The sequence below is a fragment of the Equus asinus genome, chromosome 20, assembly GCF_041296235.1.
Source record: "Equus asinus isolate D_3611 breed Donkey chromosome 20, EquAss-T2T_v2, whole genome shotgun sequence".
Taxonomy (NCBI): Eukaryota; Metazoa; Chordata; class Mammalia; order Perissodactyla; family Equidae; genus Equus; species Equus asinus.
The window spans coordinates 60396170-60419781 of record NC_091809.1 but is presented as its reverse complement, the minus strand read 5'-3'; the positions used below and the strand labels follow the sequence as shown (position 1 = coordinate 60419781).

General features: G+C 34.1%; 1 protein-coding gene across 2 annotated transcripts in view; it reads left to right on the top strand.

Annotated features, from left to right (window-relative positions):
* The window catches only part of CEP126 (centrosomal protein 126), a 71122-nt gene that overhangs the window by 5540 nt on the left and 41970 nt on the right, over positions 1–23612 (top strand). For both annotated transcript variants that reach the window (XM_014864321.3, XM_070490386.1), the window contains exons 2-3: positions 1487–1606; positions 23325–23470. In XM_014864321.3, the coding sequence (XP_014719807.1) occupies positions 1487–1606; positions 23325–23470 (266 nt within the window). The remainder of the gene's footprint in view (positions 1–1486; positions 1607–23324; positions 23471–23612) is intronic.

The following is a 23612-nucleotide window of genomic DNA, read 5'->3' as shown; positions in this document are numbered from 1 at the left end:
TGAAAGGAAGTTACACTTTACTCTACTGTCGTGTTGTGACTTTTAGTAGCTAGCCGTCTTATAGACATCAGACTCCTCCTAATACTCTATTAGAGAAGAACAAGATAAATCTTTAACTGTTTCCAAGCTAAGAAAGAACCAGATTTCCTTCCTTTTTTGTTTCATTTTTATAAATTCTTCAAAAGGAACTTTAAGTAAAATATCACGTGTGCAAGTGTGTGTGGGTATATGTTTATCTTGAGGTTGTGCAAAATTTTATAATAAAACAAAGGTAAAATTAGTTATGGCCAATGGTATAAAGATGGTTAAATAGAAACATAATTGAAAACAAGTGAGTTCCCATTAGGAAAGTTTCAAATGACAAAAAAATTCAAATAAATATGAGTGTTTTGAAGTATATATAATATTGATGTTGAAACACTATAGGATCCTGAAATTAACACATTTTGAGTTAGCAATTATGTACAGCATGATTTATTATTGAATGTATTTATTGTGTTCTGTTTTACCATTAATAATTTATGGCATATAAAAAACCTTGGTTAAATAGACCTCTCAAAGAGAATTTCGAACCTCTGTTATTTGGGGAAAAAGATTTAAACAGGCTATTTATTCTAAAAAGACAAGTTGCATGCCCTGCAATATCTAACTTCAATACCTCATATGCATCTACATCTAATGTTGAGGTACTGAATAATGACAAAATGATAAGTGAATGACCATTTTTTAAAATTTGAAATCATTAAAAACAAAAATACTGTGATAAATTTGGTAAAGGTATTCAATAATGACAGTTGAACCACACCTAAATAAATTGGGACATCAATTAACCACATCAATACAACTTTTTTAAAGTTTCATTTTATATAATAAATTTCAAATGAATGGATGATTAGGATAACTAAAATATTTTCTTCTCTGGCAAACTTCTGAGTAAACATTACTGTGTATGGTTTCCCTACTGTTTTTGTTTTTGTAACACAGGTAAATCAATAAGCAAGTAGACTGTATTCCCAAACTCTCCAGTTATATTGCTATTTGATTTTTTAATATTTGGATGTGACTTTCATACTATAGATTAAAGGATCTACTGAAACATTTAATTAATCTTTCTATTAGCGAAATACAACCTTTCTTCATTTTCCTATATACATGCCTAAGACAGTAACTTGTTAATAAGTACTCAAATATGTGTTTAATGAATCAAAACATATGCAGTCTTCTTATCCGAGTTCATGAAATCTAAAAGTAATTTATTTTTTTTCCAGGGAAAGTGAGGAATATCTTCAGTTCTAATACCAAGTCAGAAATTTTTTACATAAAACATCTGCCAGTCATATACTAACACTAGTGTGTACACATATTAATTGTTCCACAAAAATTGATTACATCATTAGTATGAAGCTATAATTATATTTATCAGATAGCACTGACACTCATCCACTAAAGATGTAAACCATTCTCCTTAACTTAATGCCATCATTAGAGATATGAAAATCCATTTAGAGAAAAATTTAGAAGAAGAGCGCCAAATATTACTGCAGCAACAAAAAATATGTCGAAATCGAGCACGTAGATATTTTGTGGAGTCAAATCGGAGAAAAAAGTAAGTAATTGTATTTTATTCAGAAGTGTAGAAATTCAAATTCATTATAAGTTAATAGTTTCTCTACTTTGTAGCATTTTATAAACTGAAGTCATGGCAGTGCTTTTTCTATAAAATGACCAAGATTTGTGTGGCTTTGCAAATTTTATTATTGTTTTTCTGCCTAAATTACAAATATAGTGGTGTATTGTCTGGTCTACTAACCGTGACCATAGCAGTCTTTTCTTGTTGTAGAACTTTTTATTACAGTATCATATACACTTCTTAAAATGACTGTTAAATGTATTATCTTCTTTGTTTTTTATATTATTTCATGGTAAATTAAAAGATTACCAATTAGCATTTAGTCTCTAATAAAATATAATTCAATTTTAATTTATTATTCACTTCTATATAATTTTTCTATATATGCTACCCTCATTTATCCAATCAGAAAAATGGGGGGAAATATGAATAATGGTGGAAATGTGATAAAAAGAATTTTATAAATGACTACCATAAGAAAAGGAGCTTTCTAGTATAAACTGGAAACTAGAGTAAAAATGCATGTCATTTAATCACTGCTTAACATTTTTCAAAATTTGTTTGAATTATTAGGTTTTTGTTTTGTAGACAGAGTGGTTATGCCATTTTTTAATGTTTTTACCACCTTGTCCATATTTCCACAACATATGAATAGCAGAAAGTCCCCAGAGTTTATTAACTGCATCATTTGGCATATGTTGCAAATCCCATTTGGGGAATACAAAATTGTTTGCCTGTAATTTTTTCCTAGTATTATGTTTCTCTTTAGATTAACCTTTCATTGTCTGGTGTAGTTGAGATGATTTAATAAAGCTTGTTTTTGTTTTTGTTTGTATTCATATATTTCTATTTTTCTCCTACATTTCAGCCCCTGAAGCCTGTAAAAGGCAGATGATAGGTGTTCAATAAAGATGAATAATCATATGTAAAAAGGGTCATGGGCTTTGGAGTCAGAGATCTAGGCTTAACTCCTAGCTCCATGAGTTGGAGCAAGTTATTTAATCTCTTTGAGCCTCAGTTTCTCATTTATGATTGGAATCAATAGTGTCTATTTCAAGGGATTGTTATGTGGAGCAAAAAAAGTGCTTTCTCCTACAAGTAGAGATAGTCTCCTTTCAGTATTTGTCAGTTATACTTTGCCATTGTTTGTGCTGTCTCCCCACTAGTACTCAAAAGATGTTCATAGCACAAAGCGCTCTTTATTTATTTACATTAATTGCCTAAAATTGCACATTTTTAATTTTCTTGTTATTTACTACTTTCTCATTTTTTTATTTCCCAATATTTTTCTTGTATGCTTTTATCACATTCTCAAGTATTCCTTTCTCCCACTCAGTGTCTATATAATGGAGTCTTTGTTTCCCTCCAAGGCCTGCTCCATTCATCAATAGGTACTGCTTCAAGAGATACTGGTTACCTTTAGGCCTAACGCACAACTGGCATCCTGAGACTTCCTTATCCTGCTCTTAGGAGTTGGAGCCACAGTTTCTTGCCTACCATAACATCCCTTTTTTCATTTCATTTTATTCCATTAGTTTGCTGGAGCACATCCTCAAGTAACTTTCTAGATGCTGCTTTGTAGACCAAGTAATTTTAAGTAACACACACATAAAGGAAATTAATTTATTTCCTCCATTGTTTTTAATTTTCAATTTTAGAACTATCTTTTGGTTAATAAATAAATATTCACTCAACAAGCCTAGCTGTTGAGTACCAGTGATTAAACTTTATACCAGGAGAAAACATTATTCTGCCTAATCTATTCTGCCATTAAACTTTAGAAATGACAATAATCAGATTTAATGTGACTTTGTGAAGAGAAGAAATTGAAATAAACTTTAAGAAGAACTCAAAAGGAGCCTTCAGATAGTTTTAAAAGACCGTAATGTAAGCATATAGGCTTAAAAGTTCAGATGATCAAACAAATTTCTTATGTAATTAACTGACAGAATAAGAAAGAAAAGGACAGAATAGGGAAAATTGCCCAAATAAAGAGAAGAGGAAACACTACCAAGTAATAGATGAGGGACAAGCACTTTGGAAGAGTCACTAAAATTTATAATAAAAAAGATTCCTTAAATATCCTAAAGGCAAAAAAATTACCTAGAGAATCATGAGATGATTACTTGGTGAACGTGAAGTTTGAGGTAGCGGCATTATCTATTTGCGAGAATGATGGAGTTTTGATTTCACCATGAAGCAAGAAAAATGTACCCTTAGCATAGATAAGAAGGAATTATACTTTAAGCAATGTTATATTTATCAAACATCCATATATGGATGTATAGTATAAGCTAAAAAATATAAATAGATTCAAATAAGTTTAGATATCAGTAGATTTAAATATCCATGGCTATATTATTTATAATATATTCATCACATATTAAAGGAATTTAGGATATTTGGAAGGTATCTTTGACCATTTAAAATATTGTCATAGAGGACAGCCATTTATTCACTCAGTTGACATTTACTGGGTTTCGTATACTGGTGGATAAAAAATAAAGTGCATGATTCCTGCATTCAAGTTACTAATAGTGAAGTAATAAAGGATGGCAATGCTCTGCAATAAATACTATGATAGAGTTGCCTATGAGGTGCTATGGAAGCACATCTCATATACTACAGAGCGAGGAAGAATTCCTGGAAGAGTAAAGTCTTTTTAGATAAGCAGGAGTTAGCCAGGGGACATGAGGGTTTAAGGTGTTTTATGCAAAGAGAAAAAATGTGAAAAAGCTTGATGTTATGAAATATAAGACGAGTTTTATGTGATTTAAGCACAGGAAAATGTGGAAGAATGTCAGGAGAAAAAGCTATAGAGTTGGTGGGAGACATTTCATAAAATGACTTTTGTGCCAATCTAAAGAAATTAAACCCTATCCTTAGGACTCTGCGATGCTGTTGAAAGAGTAAAATCAGAGAAATGTCATGATCAGATTTATATTTTAGCTTATTATAGCAAAGCGGGTAGAGGATGAATGGAAAGCACAGGCTGGAGGCAAAGAGAACACATAGAAAGCTGTTATACTGACCTAAGAAAGAGAATGAATTTGGAGGTAGAGTTGGGCTTGAGTAGGTAGGGTTAATAGAAGTCAAAGTCAATTAATGGTGATACATAAAGAGCTTTGTCAGAAATGAAATATTTATAGATTATGAAAAATTTGACATTTTTAATATCTTTCTAAATTACAATACACATTACTGTAATCTTTTATACAGATTTTGATAAATGTGGTTTGATCTTTTCTTCATGCTCTAGAATCATTATTATGAGCATCAAATATTCTACTCTATTGCTATATTACCCTTGATCTATTATGCTTTATTTGGTATACAAGAGTAGCCTTTAACAGGTAAGCTTGGTGAATTCTTCTATTAAAGATTTTCTCCCTCACTTTAGTTGTAATTTCTCTTTTTTAAATTAAACTCTTTATTTTGATATCAGTATAGATTCACATGCAGTTGTAAAAAATAATACAGAGAGATCCCATGATACCCTTTACTCTGTTTCCCCCCGTGGTAACATCTTGCAAAACTATAGTTCAATCTCACAAACAGGATAATGACATTTATACAGTCAAGACACAGAACATTTCCTACACCACAAAGATTCCTCACATTGCTCTTCTGTATCCACACCCACTTCCCTCCTACACCCGCCTCCTGGAAATCACTAATCTGTTCTCATTTCTACAATTTTTTTTATTTCTAGAGTGTTATAAAAATGGGATTATTCTGTATGTCACCTTTCAGGATTGGCTTTTTTCGCTCAACACATTTCTGTGGGATTTGTCCCAGTTGTCGTATGCATCAGTAGTTCATTCCTTTTTGTTGCTGAGTAGTATTCCATGTTACCAGTCCATCAAAGTTTGTTTAACCCTTCACTCATTGATGGACATCTGGGTAATTTCCAGTTTGGGGTTACTATGAATAAAGCTGCTATAAATATTTGTGTGTAGGTTTTTGTGTGAATATAAGTTTTTATTTCTCTAAGATAAATGACCTGGAGTACAATTGCTGGGACATATGGTAATTGCGTGTTTAGTGTTTTAAGAAACTGCCAAATTGTTTCTCAGAGTGACTGTACCCACAGCAGTGTAAGAGTAATCCAGTTTTCTACTTCCTCACTAGCACTGGTGTTGTCACTTTTTATTTTTTGTCGTTTTTCTATTTTAGCCATTCTTAATAGATGTGTAGTAATATCTCATTGTGGTTTTAATTTTCATTTCCCTAATGGCTAATGATGCAGAATCTCTTGTCTTGTGCTTATTTGCCACCTGCCTATCCTCTTTAATGAAATTTCTCTCAATGTCTTTTATCTATTTTCTAATTAGATTATCTGCTTTTTTACTGTTGAGTTTGGAGAGCTCTCTGTATATTCTAGGTACTAGTCCTTTGTCAGATAGGTGGTTTACAAATATTTTCTCCTACACTGGAGCTTATCTTTTCACCTTTTTAATTGGGTCTTTCCCAGAGCAAAAGGTTTTTGGTTTTTTGAAGCCCAGTTTATCAGTTCTTCTTTTTATGGATTGTGTTTTGGTGTCAAGTTTAAGAACTCTTTGCTTAGCCCTATATCCTGAAGATTATAGTTTTACAGCTAAGCCCGTGATCCATTTTAAGTTAATTTTTGTATAAGCTGTGAGACTTAGCGCAAGATTCTTTTCTTTTTCTTTTTCTTTTTTCTTTTTTTTTTTTTTTTTTTGCCTATGGTTGTCCAATTAGCCCAGCATCCTTTGTTAGAAAACTATCTTTTCTCCATGAATTGTTTTTGCACTCTTGTCAAAAATCACTTGAGCATATTTATGTGGGTATATTTCTGGGTTCTCTGTTCTATTAAGCTATATATCTGTCCTCCGCCAATACTATACAATTTTGATTACTGTAGCTATATGTGTCTTCAAATCGTCTAGACTGGTTCCTCTCACTTTATTATTCTTTTTCAAAATTGTTTTAGGTATTCTAATTCCTTTGCCTTTACATATAAAATCTAGAATAATCTTGTCTATATCTGCAAGACACTGCCTTGTTACTGATACATGGAGATGGAAGTCTAGGTTTACCACTTAACCTCTGTTAACACCACGTTGGGGGAGGGCTCCTTATTCCTGCTGGGCAGTAGTGGGAGTTCCAGCTCCTCACATGGTTTCTATTGACACCAAGGTGAGAGTGGTCTCATTACTGCTGGATGGTGGTGAAAGTCTTGCCTCTCCACAGCCTCCTCAGACACCGTCCAACTGGGGAGAGATAGGGGCACCTGCTTACTGCTGAGTGGGTGGAAGTCCAGACTCCCCACATTGTCTCTACTAATACTGGGGTGTGGGAGGGCCTCATTACCATCAGGTGGGGATGAAAGCCCGACATTCTACTCAGCTTCTCTGACACCATCCCGGCAGCAGTGTTGGGGGCACCTTGTTAAAGCCTGGCAAGAATGGAAATGAAACCTAGGCTCCCCTCTCAGCCTTTGCCGGCAGGACCATGGCTTTTTTCTGTGGCATTTGGATGGAGTAGTAGGATTATTGTCTTAAAGTTTTCTCTTTTCATAGGTTGCCCTTCCTCATCCTGGGGCTAGAGAAAGCAAGCTTTAGTTGGGACTTTTTTTTTTTTGTCTGAGCCTATTCACATTGCCTGTTTCTCCCACTCCAAGTCTGGAATATATGAAGCCAAAAGAAAACCCAGGGAACTTACCACATGTTTTTCCTCAGGTCCCAATGTCCCTAGCCGGTCTGCCTCCTCCTCTCCACCTTTCAGACTCTTCTTGTTTATTTTTAAGTATATATAATGTCCAGGATTTTTATTTGTACTTAGTGGGAGAAATAGCAAAAAGTATGTTTACCTGTCTCTTCCCAGAAGCTAAATTTCTTTCTTTTTGATGTTAGTATTTCTCTTTCTGGAAGCCCTTTCCCTTTTCTTCCTTTGTATTTCTAGTATATTATGACCTAAGTAAAGAGAGGATTTTGTGGAACTCAATCTAAGATAACAATATATGTGAATAAGTACCTAAGAGACTCTTATGATTAGAGCTTATGAGCTTTAGTTAATTGATATTGACGTTTATTTTGGCTGACACCTCATCCTTTAGAGAAATGAGCTACTATTATATTTTCTCTTTGTAGTATGTACATTCCTAATTCTATGTGATAAATAAGAATATAGATCTTTGTTGTTTTGGTGTTTTCCTCTCCAATAGTGTGATAAGGATCATTTTAGACTTTTCATTTGTTTTCTTTTCCAGTCAAGTGACAGTGACAGACAGTAAGTTAGAAATATGATTTTAATAGAGATTTATGGGATTTCAAATAATTTTAAGTCTTGGCAAGTATAGGATTAATAACCCGGGACACATAAATTTCTTGCCAAGCAGTGAAAACTGACAGTATATTCTTGAGTTTAGTTTTATTTCTTATAGGCTGTTGGCATTACTGTTTGTTAAAAATGTTATGCTTTATTTTTAAAAACTATTTTTCCCCAGTTGCATTTTTTTAATTTGAAAGAGTGATATTTTATCTTTTTCAAAGTTCCTTTAATTTCTAATTGTCTCAAAATATAGTTGTCTTAAACTCAAATATGATCATATCTCTAGAAAGTTGTAACTACCTAAATCTGAAATATGGTTCCATCCAGAAAAAAGAATGCATCACAAAAGGCCAGCTCTCTGTTTCTGCCTGTGTCTCCTGTGACCTCAGATATTCTTAATACTACTTCTTGGGTTCTATTGTTAAAGAAAGTTGTTGCCGTGATGGTTATTTGTTCATTTCTTAAGAGTATTTTCAACAGAAGAAAATGATACTCCATAGTTGTGGGTTCCTGGGAAACCGGAACAAACAGTTTGGCATACAGCCATCATTTGATGAGGTGACTCGCTTTGAGCCAAAATAGTCTACATGTTTCATGAGGCAGAATTGCACATGTTAAACAGACCCTTCAAAAGTTGCTAAGTTACATTATTCACGGTACCCAAAATATGGAAACAATCTAAATGTTTGTTGACAGATGAATGGATAAAGAAAATGTGAGATAGATCTATATATACACATGTATATATATACCTAACATAGAATATTATTCAGCCTTAACAAAGAAGGAAATCCTGCCATTTGTGGCAACATGGATGAACCTGGAGGATGTTACGCTAAGTGAGATAAGTCAGACACAGAAAGACAAATATCGCATGATCTCACTTATGTGTGGAATCTAAAAAAAAGCTGAACTCATAGTAACAGAGTAGAATGGTGGTTTCCAGAGGCTGGGGACAGGGGTGAGAGAAAAGGAGAGAGATTGATCAAAGAGCACAAACTTTCAGTTATAGGATGAATAAGTTCTGGAAAACTAACATGCAGCATGGTGACTATAGTTAATAATAATGTGTTATATACTGGAACTTTACTAAGAGAGTAGAGCCCAAGAGTTCTTAACACACACACACACACACAAAAAGGTTAACTGTGGGAGGTGATAGATATGTTAATTAGTTTGATTGTGGTAATTATAACACACTGTATACATATATCAAAATATGCTTTGCACCTTAAATATAAGCAATTTTTATTTATCATAAATAAGATTTTTTAAGTTGCTAAGGCAGACCATGTTTCTTTTGTGAAAAAGGCTAATTCCAGGGTTAATGGGAAGAAGCAACATACTCTTCCAACTCTAAATTCTACAATGGCAGAGAAGGTATCTTTCTTGTTTTTGTCGCCAGATCCTTTATTCCCACAGCACTTACCGTAGTGCCTGGCACATAATAGCATAAAAGGAAATCAGTAACTAGTCATTAAATGAATAAAGAAATAACTATATTAATTATTGTTACAATTGCTTATTAAAACTTTTTATTATTGGGCCTACTATTGTGTTTAGAACTGGAAACTTCTGCTTTTTGGTCACATTGTATCCCTAGTTTAATTCAATTCAGTCTGGCATAGGCTTTATTCCCTATGATCCTGGAAAGTAGTGTGTGAAATTATTACTATCTGCATATATTTTAGCCCAGAGGACAGAGCCACCATGGAAAATATCACCTCTTAGCTTTGGAAATCCATCATTCCTCATTTCCAAACTTTGCTTAACTAGTGGTATTTCCTCAGTTTCTTAAATGCTAATTTTTTTTTTCTTTTTTCCCAACTCAAGGCCTTTGCGTGCTGTTTCTTCTGCCTAGTGTAGTTTTTCCCCCATTCTTTTTGTGACTGGCCTCCTTAGTCTGAAAATTTTAGCTTAGATGTCATGTCTCCAGAGAAATATTCCCTGTTTACTTTATTTAAAGTGAGTTCCCTTGGTTCCCTATGTTGAACTAGAGTTTCTTCATATCACTTATGACAATTAGTAATTCTTTGTTTACTTGGTTTTGTTAGCTTACCTCACTAGATTATAAATAACTGCATAGATCATATCTGTTTTACTTACTATTATAGCACCAGCAGATAAATTAAGTCAAAATAATAGATAACTGCTTTTTAAAGTGCTGTGATCTATTTGAAGTTGACATATGGTCATCAAGCATTCATTCAACAATGTTTATTAAGCATCTACCAGGTGCAAGGCTTTGTGTTAGGCCCAGGAATTCCAGAAATTAAATTTTTAGCTCCTACACTCAATGAACTCAGTGAACTCAATGAGTCTGATGGGGGAGACAAACAGTTAAAATGCAATTAATTCTTTCAACAATTCTCTGAAGTACCTGCTATATTCCAAGCTCTGTGTGCTATGTGCTGACACAGACACTGTCCTTCTTATGATACTTAGTGTCTAATAAACAATACTGAAGAGTAAATACATCATTATGATTTACTGAGATAAATACTACGATAATGTTAAGCTTAATGTTCCACGGAAGACAAACTTTTGTTGTGTGTGGATATTGGGGATAGAAGTGCTTTGAAGAGAAGAGAAAAATTACAAAAAGGCTGTTACGTAGGGTAATAGAATAATATAGTGGTTCAAAACCAGGCAGAATCAGAAGCCTAGTTTAAACTCCCAGTTCTTCTACTTAGTGATTATGTGACCATGAAAAAATTACTTAACCTTTGTAAGACTCAGTTTTATCTGTCAAATATTCAACTCAGAGAACTGTTGTGAGATAAGACAAGGTAATGAATATAAAATACTTGTCATATGCAGTGCTTGGCCATAGTTAGCACTTGTAATAAGTGACTGCTATCATTACTCCATTTTCACAGGTCACCTTATGTGTAGTGACTAACTTTCCTTTGCTGGTAGCCTTCCCCCAAACTTTCTTTCTCAATCAATCCCTAGAATCCTGATTGTATCCCCTGCCCAAATACAAAAGTCAATTATATAAACACTTACCCACATGTATAGTGCCTTTGGGAAGAAAGTAAACATGGAAAATGTTTACCCCCTCCTAAAGGAAATTAAGATTTAAAGCAATTGAAGACATGTGATTGTATTAGAAACTGTTCCTAGAACCTCAAATTGAGATAAATGTGTACGCAAGTAATTTTTTAGGAGTGTAAAAAATTCTCTGCTTACAGCTTCTATTTTCTCTATCATAAAGAACATAAGAGGGAGGGAGAAGGTGATAGTGGAAAGCATGAAGAGACTAGTAAATATTTAATAGATACAACGGATGAGATATATGGAGCCATTATTGCTCTTCACTGTTGCATCTAACCATTGCTCTCCCTTTTCTTTAAAATCCCCCAGCTCCTTTGAACATCATCCCATTAAACTATACTGCTCACCGTTATCTCTTATTGCAGTCATCTATGGGATCCTTTATGGCATTCCTTGAAAGTTTTAGCACCTGTCTCTTTTTGTCTCCCTGCTGCTATTCCAGTGACCGTTCTTTGTAATTTCATTGTCTGCATAGACTATCCATCTCTGGTGGCCTGTCATTTTCTTGAACTTCACCCATTCAGTGGCACCTCACTTCAGCTATTACCAATTACTCCTCCACCTCCAAAATCTCAGTTTCAGGAATCTCAATCTCTGATCTATACTTCCTGTCTTTCCATGTCACTTCCTCTAATACTTTGAATTCAGCAATTCTAAGACTGCACCTCAGTCCATTTATCTTATCACCCTTTCTCTGTTCATTCCATCCCTTATCTGCTCACTTTTGCTCAAATGGAACTTCTTACTCCCTGGTCTGTCATTATCATTCCTTTGCATTTACCCTCAAATCACTTGTAGTCAACCTCCACCCTCATAGTAAACACTCTTCTCATTTCTGTCATCAGAATCAGTTTTGCCTGTTTTTGCATTTTGTTTCAGGCTTCTTTCACTTAATGTTGAGATTCATCCATATCATTACATGTATCAGTAGTTCATTCTTTTTTCTTGCTGAGTGGTATTCTGTTGTAAAAATATGCTATAATTTGTTTATGCATTCTTCTATTGATGGGCATTAGGTTGTTCTAATTTGGGACTATTAATAAAGCTGCTGGCAGAAAGATAATTTAAGCTGAAATAGTAAAACATGAAAGAATCAATAAGTAAGAAATCTTTTTGTGGATATACGTTTCATTTCTCCCGAGTAAACACCTAAAAGTAGAATTGCTGGGTCTTAAGCTATGTGTAGGTTTATTCATATGTGAAGCTGTCAAACAGTTTTCCATAAAGGCTGATCATTTTACACACCCACCAGCAATGTGCTTGAATCCCAGTGGCTTCATTACCTTCCCACTCAAGCTTTTTAGTTTTAGTCATATAGTAGGTATAAAATGGTTTTATTTTGTGCTTCCCTGATTAGCCATCCCTGTATGTTTTTTGTGAAGTCTCTTTTCAAATATTTTGTCCATTCTTTCATTGAGTTGTTTGTCTTCTTCTTGTTAGGTTGTAAGATTGTTTATATATTTTGAATACAATTCTTTTGTCAGAGATATATGTCACAAGTATTTTCTTTCAATCTGTGGCTTGCCCTTTGGTTTACTTAATGAAATCTTTCAAAAGAAGTTTTAAGTTTTGATGAAGTACAGTTTCTCAATTTTTTTTCTATAGACAGTTCTTTTTCTGTCCTAAGACGTTTTGTCTACCCCAGGTTATAAATATAGTCTTCTTATTTTCTTCCAGAAAGTTTACAATTTTAGCTTTTAGGTTTAGGTTTATCATCAGTCTCAAATTATTTGTGTATGGTGTGATGTAAGGGTTGAGGTTCATTTTTTCCATAAGTTTATCTACTTGCTCCAGCACCATTTGTTGAATAAAACAATCCATTTCTCCATTTAGTGGCCTTGGCACCTCTTTCAAAAGTCAGTGGACCGTATATGTTAGTGTCTACTTGCATGCTCTATATTCTGTTCCATTGGTCTATTTATCCCTATACCAATCCTACACTGCCTTGGTTATTGTAGCATTATAGCAGGAATTCTCAAAAGCCACACTGTTGACACTTTGGAAGAGATCATTCTTTGTTGTGGGGGGCTGCCTATGAACTGTAGGAGGTTTAGCAGCATCCCTGGCCTCTATTCACTAGATACCAGTAACACACCCCTGTCGTGACAATTAAAAATGTCTCCAGACTTTGCCAAAGATCCACTGAGGGGGAAGGAGCAAAATTGCCCCCAGTTGAGAACCACTGTTTTATAGTGAAGTAAGGTAGTGTGAGTCCTCCAATTTTGTTTTAATTCAAGATTGTTTTGCCTATTCTATTTATTTTTGCTTTTCTGTATAAATAAACCTGCCTGGTTTTGCATGGAATTGTGATGAATATATAGATCAACTTAGGGGGACTTGATATCTTAACAATACTGAGTGTTGCAATACGTGAAAGCCATGAATATAGCATATCATTTCCTCCTCATGATTTTTTTTGTTTGTTTAATTTCTCTGAAAAGAAATGTCAGCATTTTCTGATTTTCAGTCTAGAGGTCTTGCGTGTCTTTTGTTAAATGACTCCTAAGTATTTCATATTTTGTGATGCTATATTAAATGAATGTGTTTAAATTTCATTTTCCATTGTTTGCTGCTTATATGTAGAAATACAATTGATTTTTCTATACCAATCCTGTATTCTGAGAACTTGTTAAATTCATTCCTTAGTTCTAGGAGTTATTTTATAAATTCCTTAAAATTTTCTATTTGTATAATTAAGTCATCTGTAAATAAAGGGAATGTAACGTCTACGTTTCCAATTTATATGCCTTTTATTTTTGTGTTGGCTTTATTGAACTTTCTAGGACCTCCAATGCAATGGGGAATATAAGTAATAGGAGTGAGCATCTTTGCCTTCTACCCTTTTGGGAGGAAATATTCACCATTCATCATTATGCTACTAACCTAGGGATTTTTGGTAGATGGCCTTCATCACATTGAGGAAGTTTCCTTTCATTCCTAGTCTGTGGAGAGTTCTTATCATGAATGTGCCTTGAATATTATCAAATACTTCTTATTCATTTGTTTTGGCAATCATATAACTTTTTCCCTTTGTCAATATTGTGAATTGTACTGATTAATTTTGAAATGTTAAGGCAACCATGCATTACAGAGAGAACTCTGTAGGACTTTATAAATTTTACTAACATTTTCATAAACAACTTTAGTCTATGTGATCTCTATTTTTTTGTTCACTATTTCATTGGTTTCTTTTTTTATTTTTGTTAGTTCCTTTCTTCTTACTTTAGGATAAGTTTGCTTATCTTCTAGCTTCTTAAGGTGGAAACTGAAATCATTGATTTTAAACCTATCTCCTTTTCTAATATAGGCATTTAAAGTTATAAATTTCCTTCTGAACAATCTTATAACAAAATTAAACAAATCTGATATCCTGTATTTTCATTTTCATTTAGTCTAAAATGTTTTCTCGCTTTGCTTTTGATTTCTTCTTTGACCCATGGCTTATTTAGAAACATGTTGTTATTGTGGTTTTCAATTTCCAATTATTTGGAGCTTTTCCAGATATCATAATTGATTTCTAATTTGAAACTATTTTGGTCAGAGAACGTGCTCTGTAAAATTTAAATCTTATGAAATTCATTGACATTTATTTTATGGCTCAACGTAAGATTTCTTATGGTGTACTTGAAAAGAATGTGCAATACAACCGTTGGGTATAAATAGTTGTTGCTCTATAAATATCAACAAGGTCAAAGTAGTTGACCATGTTGTTCAAATCTGTATTCTTACTGATATCTTTTATCTGGTTGTTTTGTCAAATATTAAGAAAGGGATGTTACAATATGCACCTATGATTGTGGATTTGCCAGTTTCTCCCTTTAGTTCTGCATTTGCTTCATGTATCTTGAAGGTCTGTTATTAGATATATTTATGATTTTTATGTCTTCCTGATGAATTGACCCTTTTATCATTACAAAACATTGTTTACATCTTTGGTATTACTCCTTGTCTTAAAGCCTACTTTGTCTGATATTAATTTAGTCAAATAAATTTCTTCTGCTTTTCCATCCTTTTGCTTTTGACCTATCTGGATTTGCACTGATCCTCTTGGGTCCTGCTTTATATCCAATCTAGCACGTGCTAAATCAGAAACTGTGAACTGTGAAGGGTCTGAGATTTTAACCTATTTGCAAACCAGTGATTTAGCTTACCACAATTTCATATGTATTTGTAGCAGGCTGAAAAAAAACACAAAATTCCCTCATTCAAAGACAAAGACTGTATATTACTCATGGAAGAAGCAGCAGCCAAAGTAGTATCTTGTATCAGTTCCCCAACCTCCAGTCCCCACAGGGCAATACAGTGAGGGCCAGACAGTACCTGTACATGCAGTGGGGTTCATTATACACTAGGAACCACAAAATTTGAAAACTCTGATCTTATACGTGGCTGCTGCCTATCTTCACCACCAGAGAGAGAGAGAGAGAGAGGCCTTATCTTTACTCTGGAATGTAAGCAAGTATTATCTGGGGAAGCGAAGGAGACACCTCTGTCTTTACTACCCCAGACTGTCTTCATGAAGGGAGACCTCTGTAAGGTTTACTATCCTGGAGTGTTTCCTTATACAAACACTTTTAATTTGGCTGTAAATGCCTTTACTCAGAGGACCTGAACTGTGCAGAAACATGAAATATTCAAAGAGAATGTCTCCCCCAAAATAAGACTTTGCCTTTTAAAGAGCGCTCAGTCCATTTACATTTAATAACTATTGAAATGGTTTGATTTAGTTCTATCATTTAACTATTTTCTATTAATTCTGTATTTTTTCTACTTTTTGTGTTTTCCTCCTTTCCTGCCATTCTTTGAGTTGGTCCACAAAAAATTCAATTTTACTTTTTTTAGTGGCTCCCCTATGATTACAACATTCATACCTAACTATTTAGAGCTCCTATTAGACCATTTCACATCAAAATGTAAAGATCTTTCAATACTGTAAGTCGATTTACCTCACCAACACTGCTGGCATTATTTGTGCTATTGTTGTCATTTCTTTTACATCTATACATGTTATAAGCCTCACAAAACTATGTGGTAATTTTTGCGTTAAATCCTCAGTTGTCTTTTTAACAGTAAGAGAAAAGAGAATAACATATTCTTTTCCATTTTCCCACATACTTATTGTTTCTAGTGTTCTTCATTCCTTTGTGTAGATCCAAGTTTCCATCTGGTATAGTTTCCCTTTTAGCTTGAAGAATTCCTTTGGCATTTCTTGTAGTACAGGACCTCTGGCAACAAACACTCTCAGCTTTTGTTTATCTAAAGATAACTTTATTTTACTTTCATTTTTGAAATATAGTTGCACTGAATATAGAGTTCTGAGCTAGCAGCTATTTTCTTTTAGCACTTTAAAAACACCACTCTATTCTCTTCCAATCTCCATGTTTCTCCTGAGAAGCTGGCTGTCATTCATATTGTTGTTCCCTTATATGTAATGTCCTTTTTCTATGACTACTTTCAAGATTTTATCTTTATCTTTGGTTTTCAGCAGTTTAACTAAAATCTGCCTAGGTCCGTGTTCTTGATATTTATCTTAGTAGGAGTTCACTGAGCTTTCATCTGTAATGTAATATTTTTTCACCAAATTTAGAAAATTTTAAGCCATAGTTATTCAAATGTTTTCTGCCTCATTCTTTTTCTTTCTTTTCTATTTTTGGGACTCTGATTACACATATCTTGTACACATACACGTGATAATGACCACTTATCATTTAGTGACCCATAGATCACTAAAGCTGTTATTCATTATTTTCTGTCTTTTTCACTCTGTTCTTCAAATTAGATAATTTCTATTAATCTGTCCTCATGTTTACTCTCTTCTTATATCTCCAATCTGCTGTTAAGCCTACTAGTAAAATTTTTATTTCAGATACTATAGAACCATTTGGTTCTTCTTTTAAAATAACTTTCATTTCTCTCCTATGTTTTCCTTTAAGTGCTCAAGCTGTAAAAGGTCCTCACACATTCAGTATTTTGAATTTACTAATATAAAACCAATGTAAATATCAATTACATTTTCTCTCTCTTACAATAGTAAAAATGGATAATGGTTAACAAATTTTTATTTATTATTCCTTGCTTCCTAGAATCTTTTCAGGATCTCTTATCTTTACAGTACCAATGAGTTGGTGATTAATTCATTTTGCCTGTTTTGAGATATTAAAGAACAAATAACTTATTTTTTTGTTTTTGTGTCTGCTATGCCACATAAGTGTTCACTGTCTTATTTGACAACTCAGATATGAGATATCACTGAACAACATCACGTACTTGAACTAGAGGAAAGTTTACATAACCATTATTTAATAAATTCTCTTAAGCATGTAGGCAGCCATGGATTTCTCAAGCCAACTGTCAGATTTATCTAGAGTTAGCTCCATATCAACCAGATTAAGGGACAGACCATCAAAGCATTTTCCCAGGAAAAAAACAAATCTATAAGGATCACTGAAACATCACTAAAGTAAATCAGTAATACGTATCAACTAAGGTTTCCTCCTTACCTAGCTAGATAAATGTAAATTGTTCTCATTACCAGTGAAATAGACAGTGTCTTAGAAGAAAAATACAAAAAATACCTTGAACAGACATCTGTTAAAAAATCTTTATATATATATAGTAAGTGTAAATTGTTTTGTACAATTGCATGCTGCACTATCAGCCATGAGACATAGAGGTGACAGTTGCCTAAACTGGCAGTTGCAATGCACTGATACTCTGAAACTGAATAATTTATGGCACAGTGCTATTTACTGAGAACACTTCATTTTATTATCAAAAACTAATTTCCAATATGCCCTTAAATTTTCTTAGAAAAGCATATATAATAAATGGATTTAATAAATCCTTTATAATTAACATAAAGAAGTAAACAATTTCTATTAATAAAGGTTTATCCCCAGCCCACTAAATAAATAACTGATTAAAAAATTATTAAAGTTATTATTCTGGTCACTTATTGCTGTATAACAAAACACCCTAAAACTGAGTGGCTTAAAACAATTTTTACAGTTCTGTGTGTTGACTGGTTCAGGTGGTAGATTCCCACTTGGAAGTCTCATGCTGTTGCACTCAGATTTTGGCTGTGGATGGAGTTATCTGAAGGTTCTACTGTGCTGGACATCCAAGATGGCTTCTGTCACATGTTTTGTGCTTGGGCTGGCATGCCTAGAACAGCTAGAGGCTAGCCATGCGTCTCTCTCCATGCCCTCTCTCCCTTTAGCTAGCTTGGACTTCTCATCATGGTGACCTCAAGGTTGTCGAACTTCTTACACAGAGTCTGGCTTTTCTTAGAGCAAGCATTCCAAAAGACCAAGTTGGAAGCTGCAAAATTTCTAATCTAGTCTAGGAAGTCACACAGCATCACTTATATAACATTCTATTGGTTATAAGAGAGCCATAGGGCCAGACTACTTAGCATGGAAAGGACTATATAATTATGCTTTATTGGAGACTATCTGTGGAGACTAGTTCCATGGGAGTGCACTCATATTTTTATCCCTTGACACTGCCATTTTAATCTCAAGTAATAGCATATGAGTTTAATACTTTGAGTTGACTCCACCAGCTTCTACCAAGCAAGCCTCAGCTCCCTCCTCCTAGCAGAAAGTAGAATACTCTACTAAAGCCTGCATTTAATTGCCTCTGTTTTCTTTATCTCTCTCCAAAGACTACATTAAAAAAAATGAACTGATCTGCCATATATTTTATTTTTCTCTTCTCAACTCCCAATTCTCTCTTTATAGTTGTGTCCAATTTAGGTGTCTTAATATTCACGTCCAACTTGAACCTCTGCCTTCCTCCTTCCTCAAACATTACCTTCCTCTAATCTGGTGGAAATTGGGGTTAGGAATAGGGAAGTAGGTGTTTATCTTACTTCCCACCATAATTGTTCACCTAGTATTATTTCTCCATATAAATTGACCCTAGGTATCGCCAATTTTGTTGAGGCGTGCTGCTGGTTATTGCCAATAATTTTTGGAGCTAGCCCCCTTGATATGCTGTACAGTCTGCGTGCATGGCAACAGAGTCTAAATACCTAACAGGTCCACCATTCTCCAGGATTCCACCACACAAGGCTGCAGGGATGTATCACACTTTATTGAAAGATTTCTGGGTGAAAGTATTTGGAGTAGAACAATTCTTTTTTGTATGGAATTGTCCAATGCATTATATGACATTTAGAGTTCTTGGTCTTCAGGAACTAAAATCTTGTAGCCCACCCCAATAATTGTGACAATCAAAACTCCTCCACAATTTTTCCCAAGCCATCCTGGGGAAGGATAAAAGTCCCAGGTTGGTAGCTACTGGATTAGAGTAATTAAAGGAAACTCTATTTAAAAACAGAAAAATTTTGTAAAATTAAATAACTATGTGTTTTCCTATGGTCTAAGGGAAAACTACTTAAGAAGTTAAATTTATCCCTTTAAAGACCTTCCTAGTTTCTAACCTGTATCCCTTGTCCTCAAGTCTTTGCCTGTCTACAAAAGTCCTTCCTCCTTCAGAAAAGTCACACTGCCTATCAGCAGAGGTTCTAGTCTATTAAGATAACCACCAGTCTCATGTGTCTATTGAGCACTTAAAATGTAACTGGCCCAAATTCAGATGTAAAAATATACTTAGTATGAAAAAGGATACAAAAAACTCCAATACTTTTTATATTGATACACGTTGAAATGATAATATTTTGGATATATTAAGTTAAATAAAATATTGAAGGGCCAGCAAGGTGGCTCAGCAGTTAAGTTTGCATGTTCCGCTTTGGCGGCCTGGGATTTGCTGGTTTGGATCCCGGGTACGGACCTACGCACCTTATCAAGCCATGCTGTGGAAGGAGTCCCACATATAAAGTAGGGAAATATGGGCACAGATGTTAGCTCAGGGCCAGTCTTCCTCAGCAAAAAGAGGAGGATTGGTGGCAGATGTTAGCTCAGGGCTAATCTTCATCAAAAATAAAGAAAGAAAGAAAGAAAGAAAGAAAATATTGAAATTAATTTCTTCCCCTTTTTTTAATGTGGCTACTAGAAAATGTAAAATTACATATACAACTTACATTTTATTTCCAGTAGACAGTGCTAATAAATTGTGTCTTAGTATGGAAGAGCTTAGGGGTTGAATCTGGTTAGACAAAGGAGCTTAAAGCTGCATTCATATTGTACAGTACACAAAGTTGAAAAAACATCCTCAATATCAAGGACCTGGGGAGATTCTTATTTTTTGTTGTGTAAAATATACATAACATAAAATTTACCATTTTAAACATTTTTGAGTGTATAGTTGTGGCATTAAGTACATTCATATTGTTGTGCAACCATTACCATCATCCATCCCCATCTGGGGAACTTTTTCTTCTTCCCCAACAAAAATTCTGTACCCATTAAACACTAACTCCCCATACCCTCACTCCCTCCAGCCCCTGGCAACCACGTTGTACTTTCTATCTCTATGAATTAGACTATTCTACGTACGTCATATAAGTGGAATCATACAATATTTGTCATTTTGTGACAGGCTTATTTTACTTAGCAGAATATCTTCATAGTGCATCGATGTTGTATCACGTGTCAAAATTTCCTTCCTTTTAAGGCTGGGTAATATTCCATTGTGTGTATATGCCACATTTTGATTATCCATTCTTCTGTCAGTGGTCACTTGAGTTGCTTCCACCTTTTGGCTATTGTGAATCATGCTGCTGTGAACATGAGTATATGAATATCTCTTTGAGCCTCTGATTTCACTTCTTTTGAGTAAATTCCCAAAAGTGGAATTGCTGGATCATATGGTAATCATATGGTAATTCTGTGTAATTTTTTGAAGAATCACCATACCGTTTCCTACAGAAGCTGCTCATTTTACATTCCCACCAACAAAACATAAGAGTTTTCATTTCTCTACATCCTTGCCAACAGTTGTAATTTTCCAGATTTTCTATAATAGCCATCCTGATAGGTGTAGAGTGGTATCTCATTGTGGTTTTGATTTGCATTTTCCTAATAATTAGTGTTGCTGAGCATCTGTTCTTGTGCTTATTGGCATTAGTATATCTTTTTTGGAGAAATGTCTATTAAAGTCCTTGTCCCATGGTTTAATCAGGTTATTTTTGTTGTTATTGCATTGTAGGAGTTCTTTATATATTCTTAATATCACTATTTTATCAGATATATGATTTGCAAATATTTTCTCCCATTCCCTGGGTTGCCTTTTCACTATTGATAGTGTTCTTTGATGCATAAAAGTTTTTAATTTTGATGAAGTCAAATTTATTTTTTCTTTTGCTGCCTGTGTTTTTGGTGTCATATCCAAGAAATCATTGCCAAATCCAGTGAAGCTTTCTTCTGTTTTTTTCTAAGAGTTTTATAGTTTTAGCTCTTATGTTTAGGTCTTTGATCCACTTTGAGTTAATTTTTATATATTCTGTAAGATAAGGATCAACTCCATTCTTTTGCATGTGAACATCCAGTTTTCCCAACCCCATTTGCTGAAAAGACTCCTTTCCCCAGGGACACAAGGTTTTGACACGTTTGTGGAAAATCATTTGACCATGAAAGAGTTTATTTCTGGGCTCTCTAATCTACTCCACTGGCCTTTGTGCCAGTACTACACTGCTTTTATTACCATAGATTTCTAGTAAGTTTTAAATCAGGAACTGTGAGAGCTCCATCTTTGTTCTTTTTCAAGATTGTTTTGGCTATTTGGGGTCCATTGAGATTTTATATGAATTTTTGGATAGATTTCTCTATTTCTGTAAAACACATCATTGAGATTTTGATAAGGATTGTCACTTTGGGTAATGTTGACATCTTAACAATATTAAGTCTTCCGTAACATGGGATGTCTTTCCATTTATTTGTGTCTTCTTAAATTTCTTTCATCAGTGTTTCAGGGGAAAAGTCTTTTACCTCTTGGGTTAAGTTTATTCCTAAGTACTTTATTCTTTTTCATGTTATTGTAAATGGAATTGTTTTCTTAATTTCTTTTCCAGATTGTTCGTTGTTAGCATATAAACGCAACTTACTTTTGTATGTTGATTTTGTATCCTGCAACTTTGCTGAATTTGTTTATTTACTCTAACAGTGTTTTGTGGAATCTTTAGGGTTACTTACATATAATATTACATCATCTGTGAACAGACATGATCTTACTTTTTTCTTTCCAATTTGGATACTTTTTATTTATTTTTCTTGCCTAATTTCTCTGACTAGGACTTCTACTACTATGTCAAATCAAGTGGTGAAAACAGGCTTCCTGGTCTTGACCTAAGGGGATTCTTGAAGGAAATTATTTTGGGAGATAAAAATTCTCTGTCCCACCTGTGACACTACACCACTATCTCCTACCTACCCCAGGGGCTGAACTACTTGGAGCTCTATAGCCCTACTGCCCAGAAGTATAGTTCCCTAAATCTAAGTTGTTTAGACTAGAATAATGATCCAGCCAGTGGAGGTCTTTCGAAGGATGGTTACTATTCACCTGTGCACTAAAGATCTTAAAGTGTTCTTAACCAACCACCCCCCAACCCCATGCATTCCAAAGAGGTCACTTTGAGGTTTCTCTACCAGTGAGTTGCGAGCTTGCCTTTTCATTTTTAATATTGTCCATCAGATAATTATTGAAGCACACACACATGCACACGTATTTTCTACAGACAAAATTAATTATTTGAAACAGTTTAAACTAGAGAACATAAACTCAAATACCTAGGAGCAATCAGAAATAAATGAAATGCGAAAGTTAAAAATAGGGAATGGTAAGGATTATGGGCAGGTGTTTGTAGCCATGTGTGACTGAGTCCAAGTCTGCCAAATCTTCCATATTTTCAAGAAAAATTGAGAATAAAGACTTTTATGTAAACTGTCAGAATTACTAGCACAGTTTAGACTTAACATGACAGCCAATTTTAAACTTTTGGTCTAAAAGAAAAAGAGAAATATACAGTATTCTCCTTACAGCCCAATAATTTACAAGGCTGCTTCTTTCACCAATGAATTAGTTCTTCACATTGCTACCAATAATATAGATTTTTAGAAAAGAATTTTTCCACGGCAGTGCTTAGGAGGTGGAAACATGTGTACAGGCCTGCCAGAAATTAGAGAGTCTCATAACAGAGCCTTCTCCTAGTTGCAAAAGACCTAGATAAGGTTCTGAAACTACCACTTACAAGATATTTAACTTCTTAGCCAAGGGCCTTTTGGTTTTTTAATTTAAAATTCATTGTTTCTAAGTAAGTAAACTTTTGAAATATGAAAATACTGTTATATAATAAATGCATAGTTTTGAAACTATTATCTGTGTTGAGATTTTTAAAAACTTATTGCCTAATTCTATCTACTTTATGTTTTAAATATAGAGCTTTTGAAGAGAAACGAAAAGAACAAGAGGAAAGAGAACACCAAATCAGAGAACAAATACTGCAACAAAGAAAACAAAAGTTTGAAGAAGTTACTGAAAAATTCCAACGTGCCCATATTCCTCTTTCACAGCGAAGGAAAGCAGGTGCCTTAATTTCAACAATATGAGAACAAAAATGAAAGTTATACTCACATTCAACTTGAGTAGACAATAAAATGATAAATTAAGAAACAAAATGGAAATTCAAACTAAAAAGGCCAATATGCCTTTTGAGTCAGAGGACTTT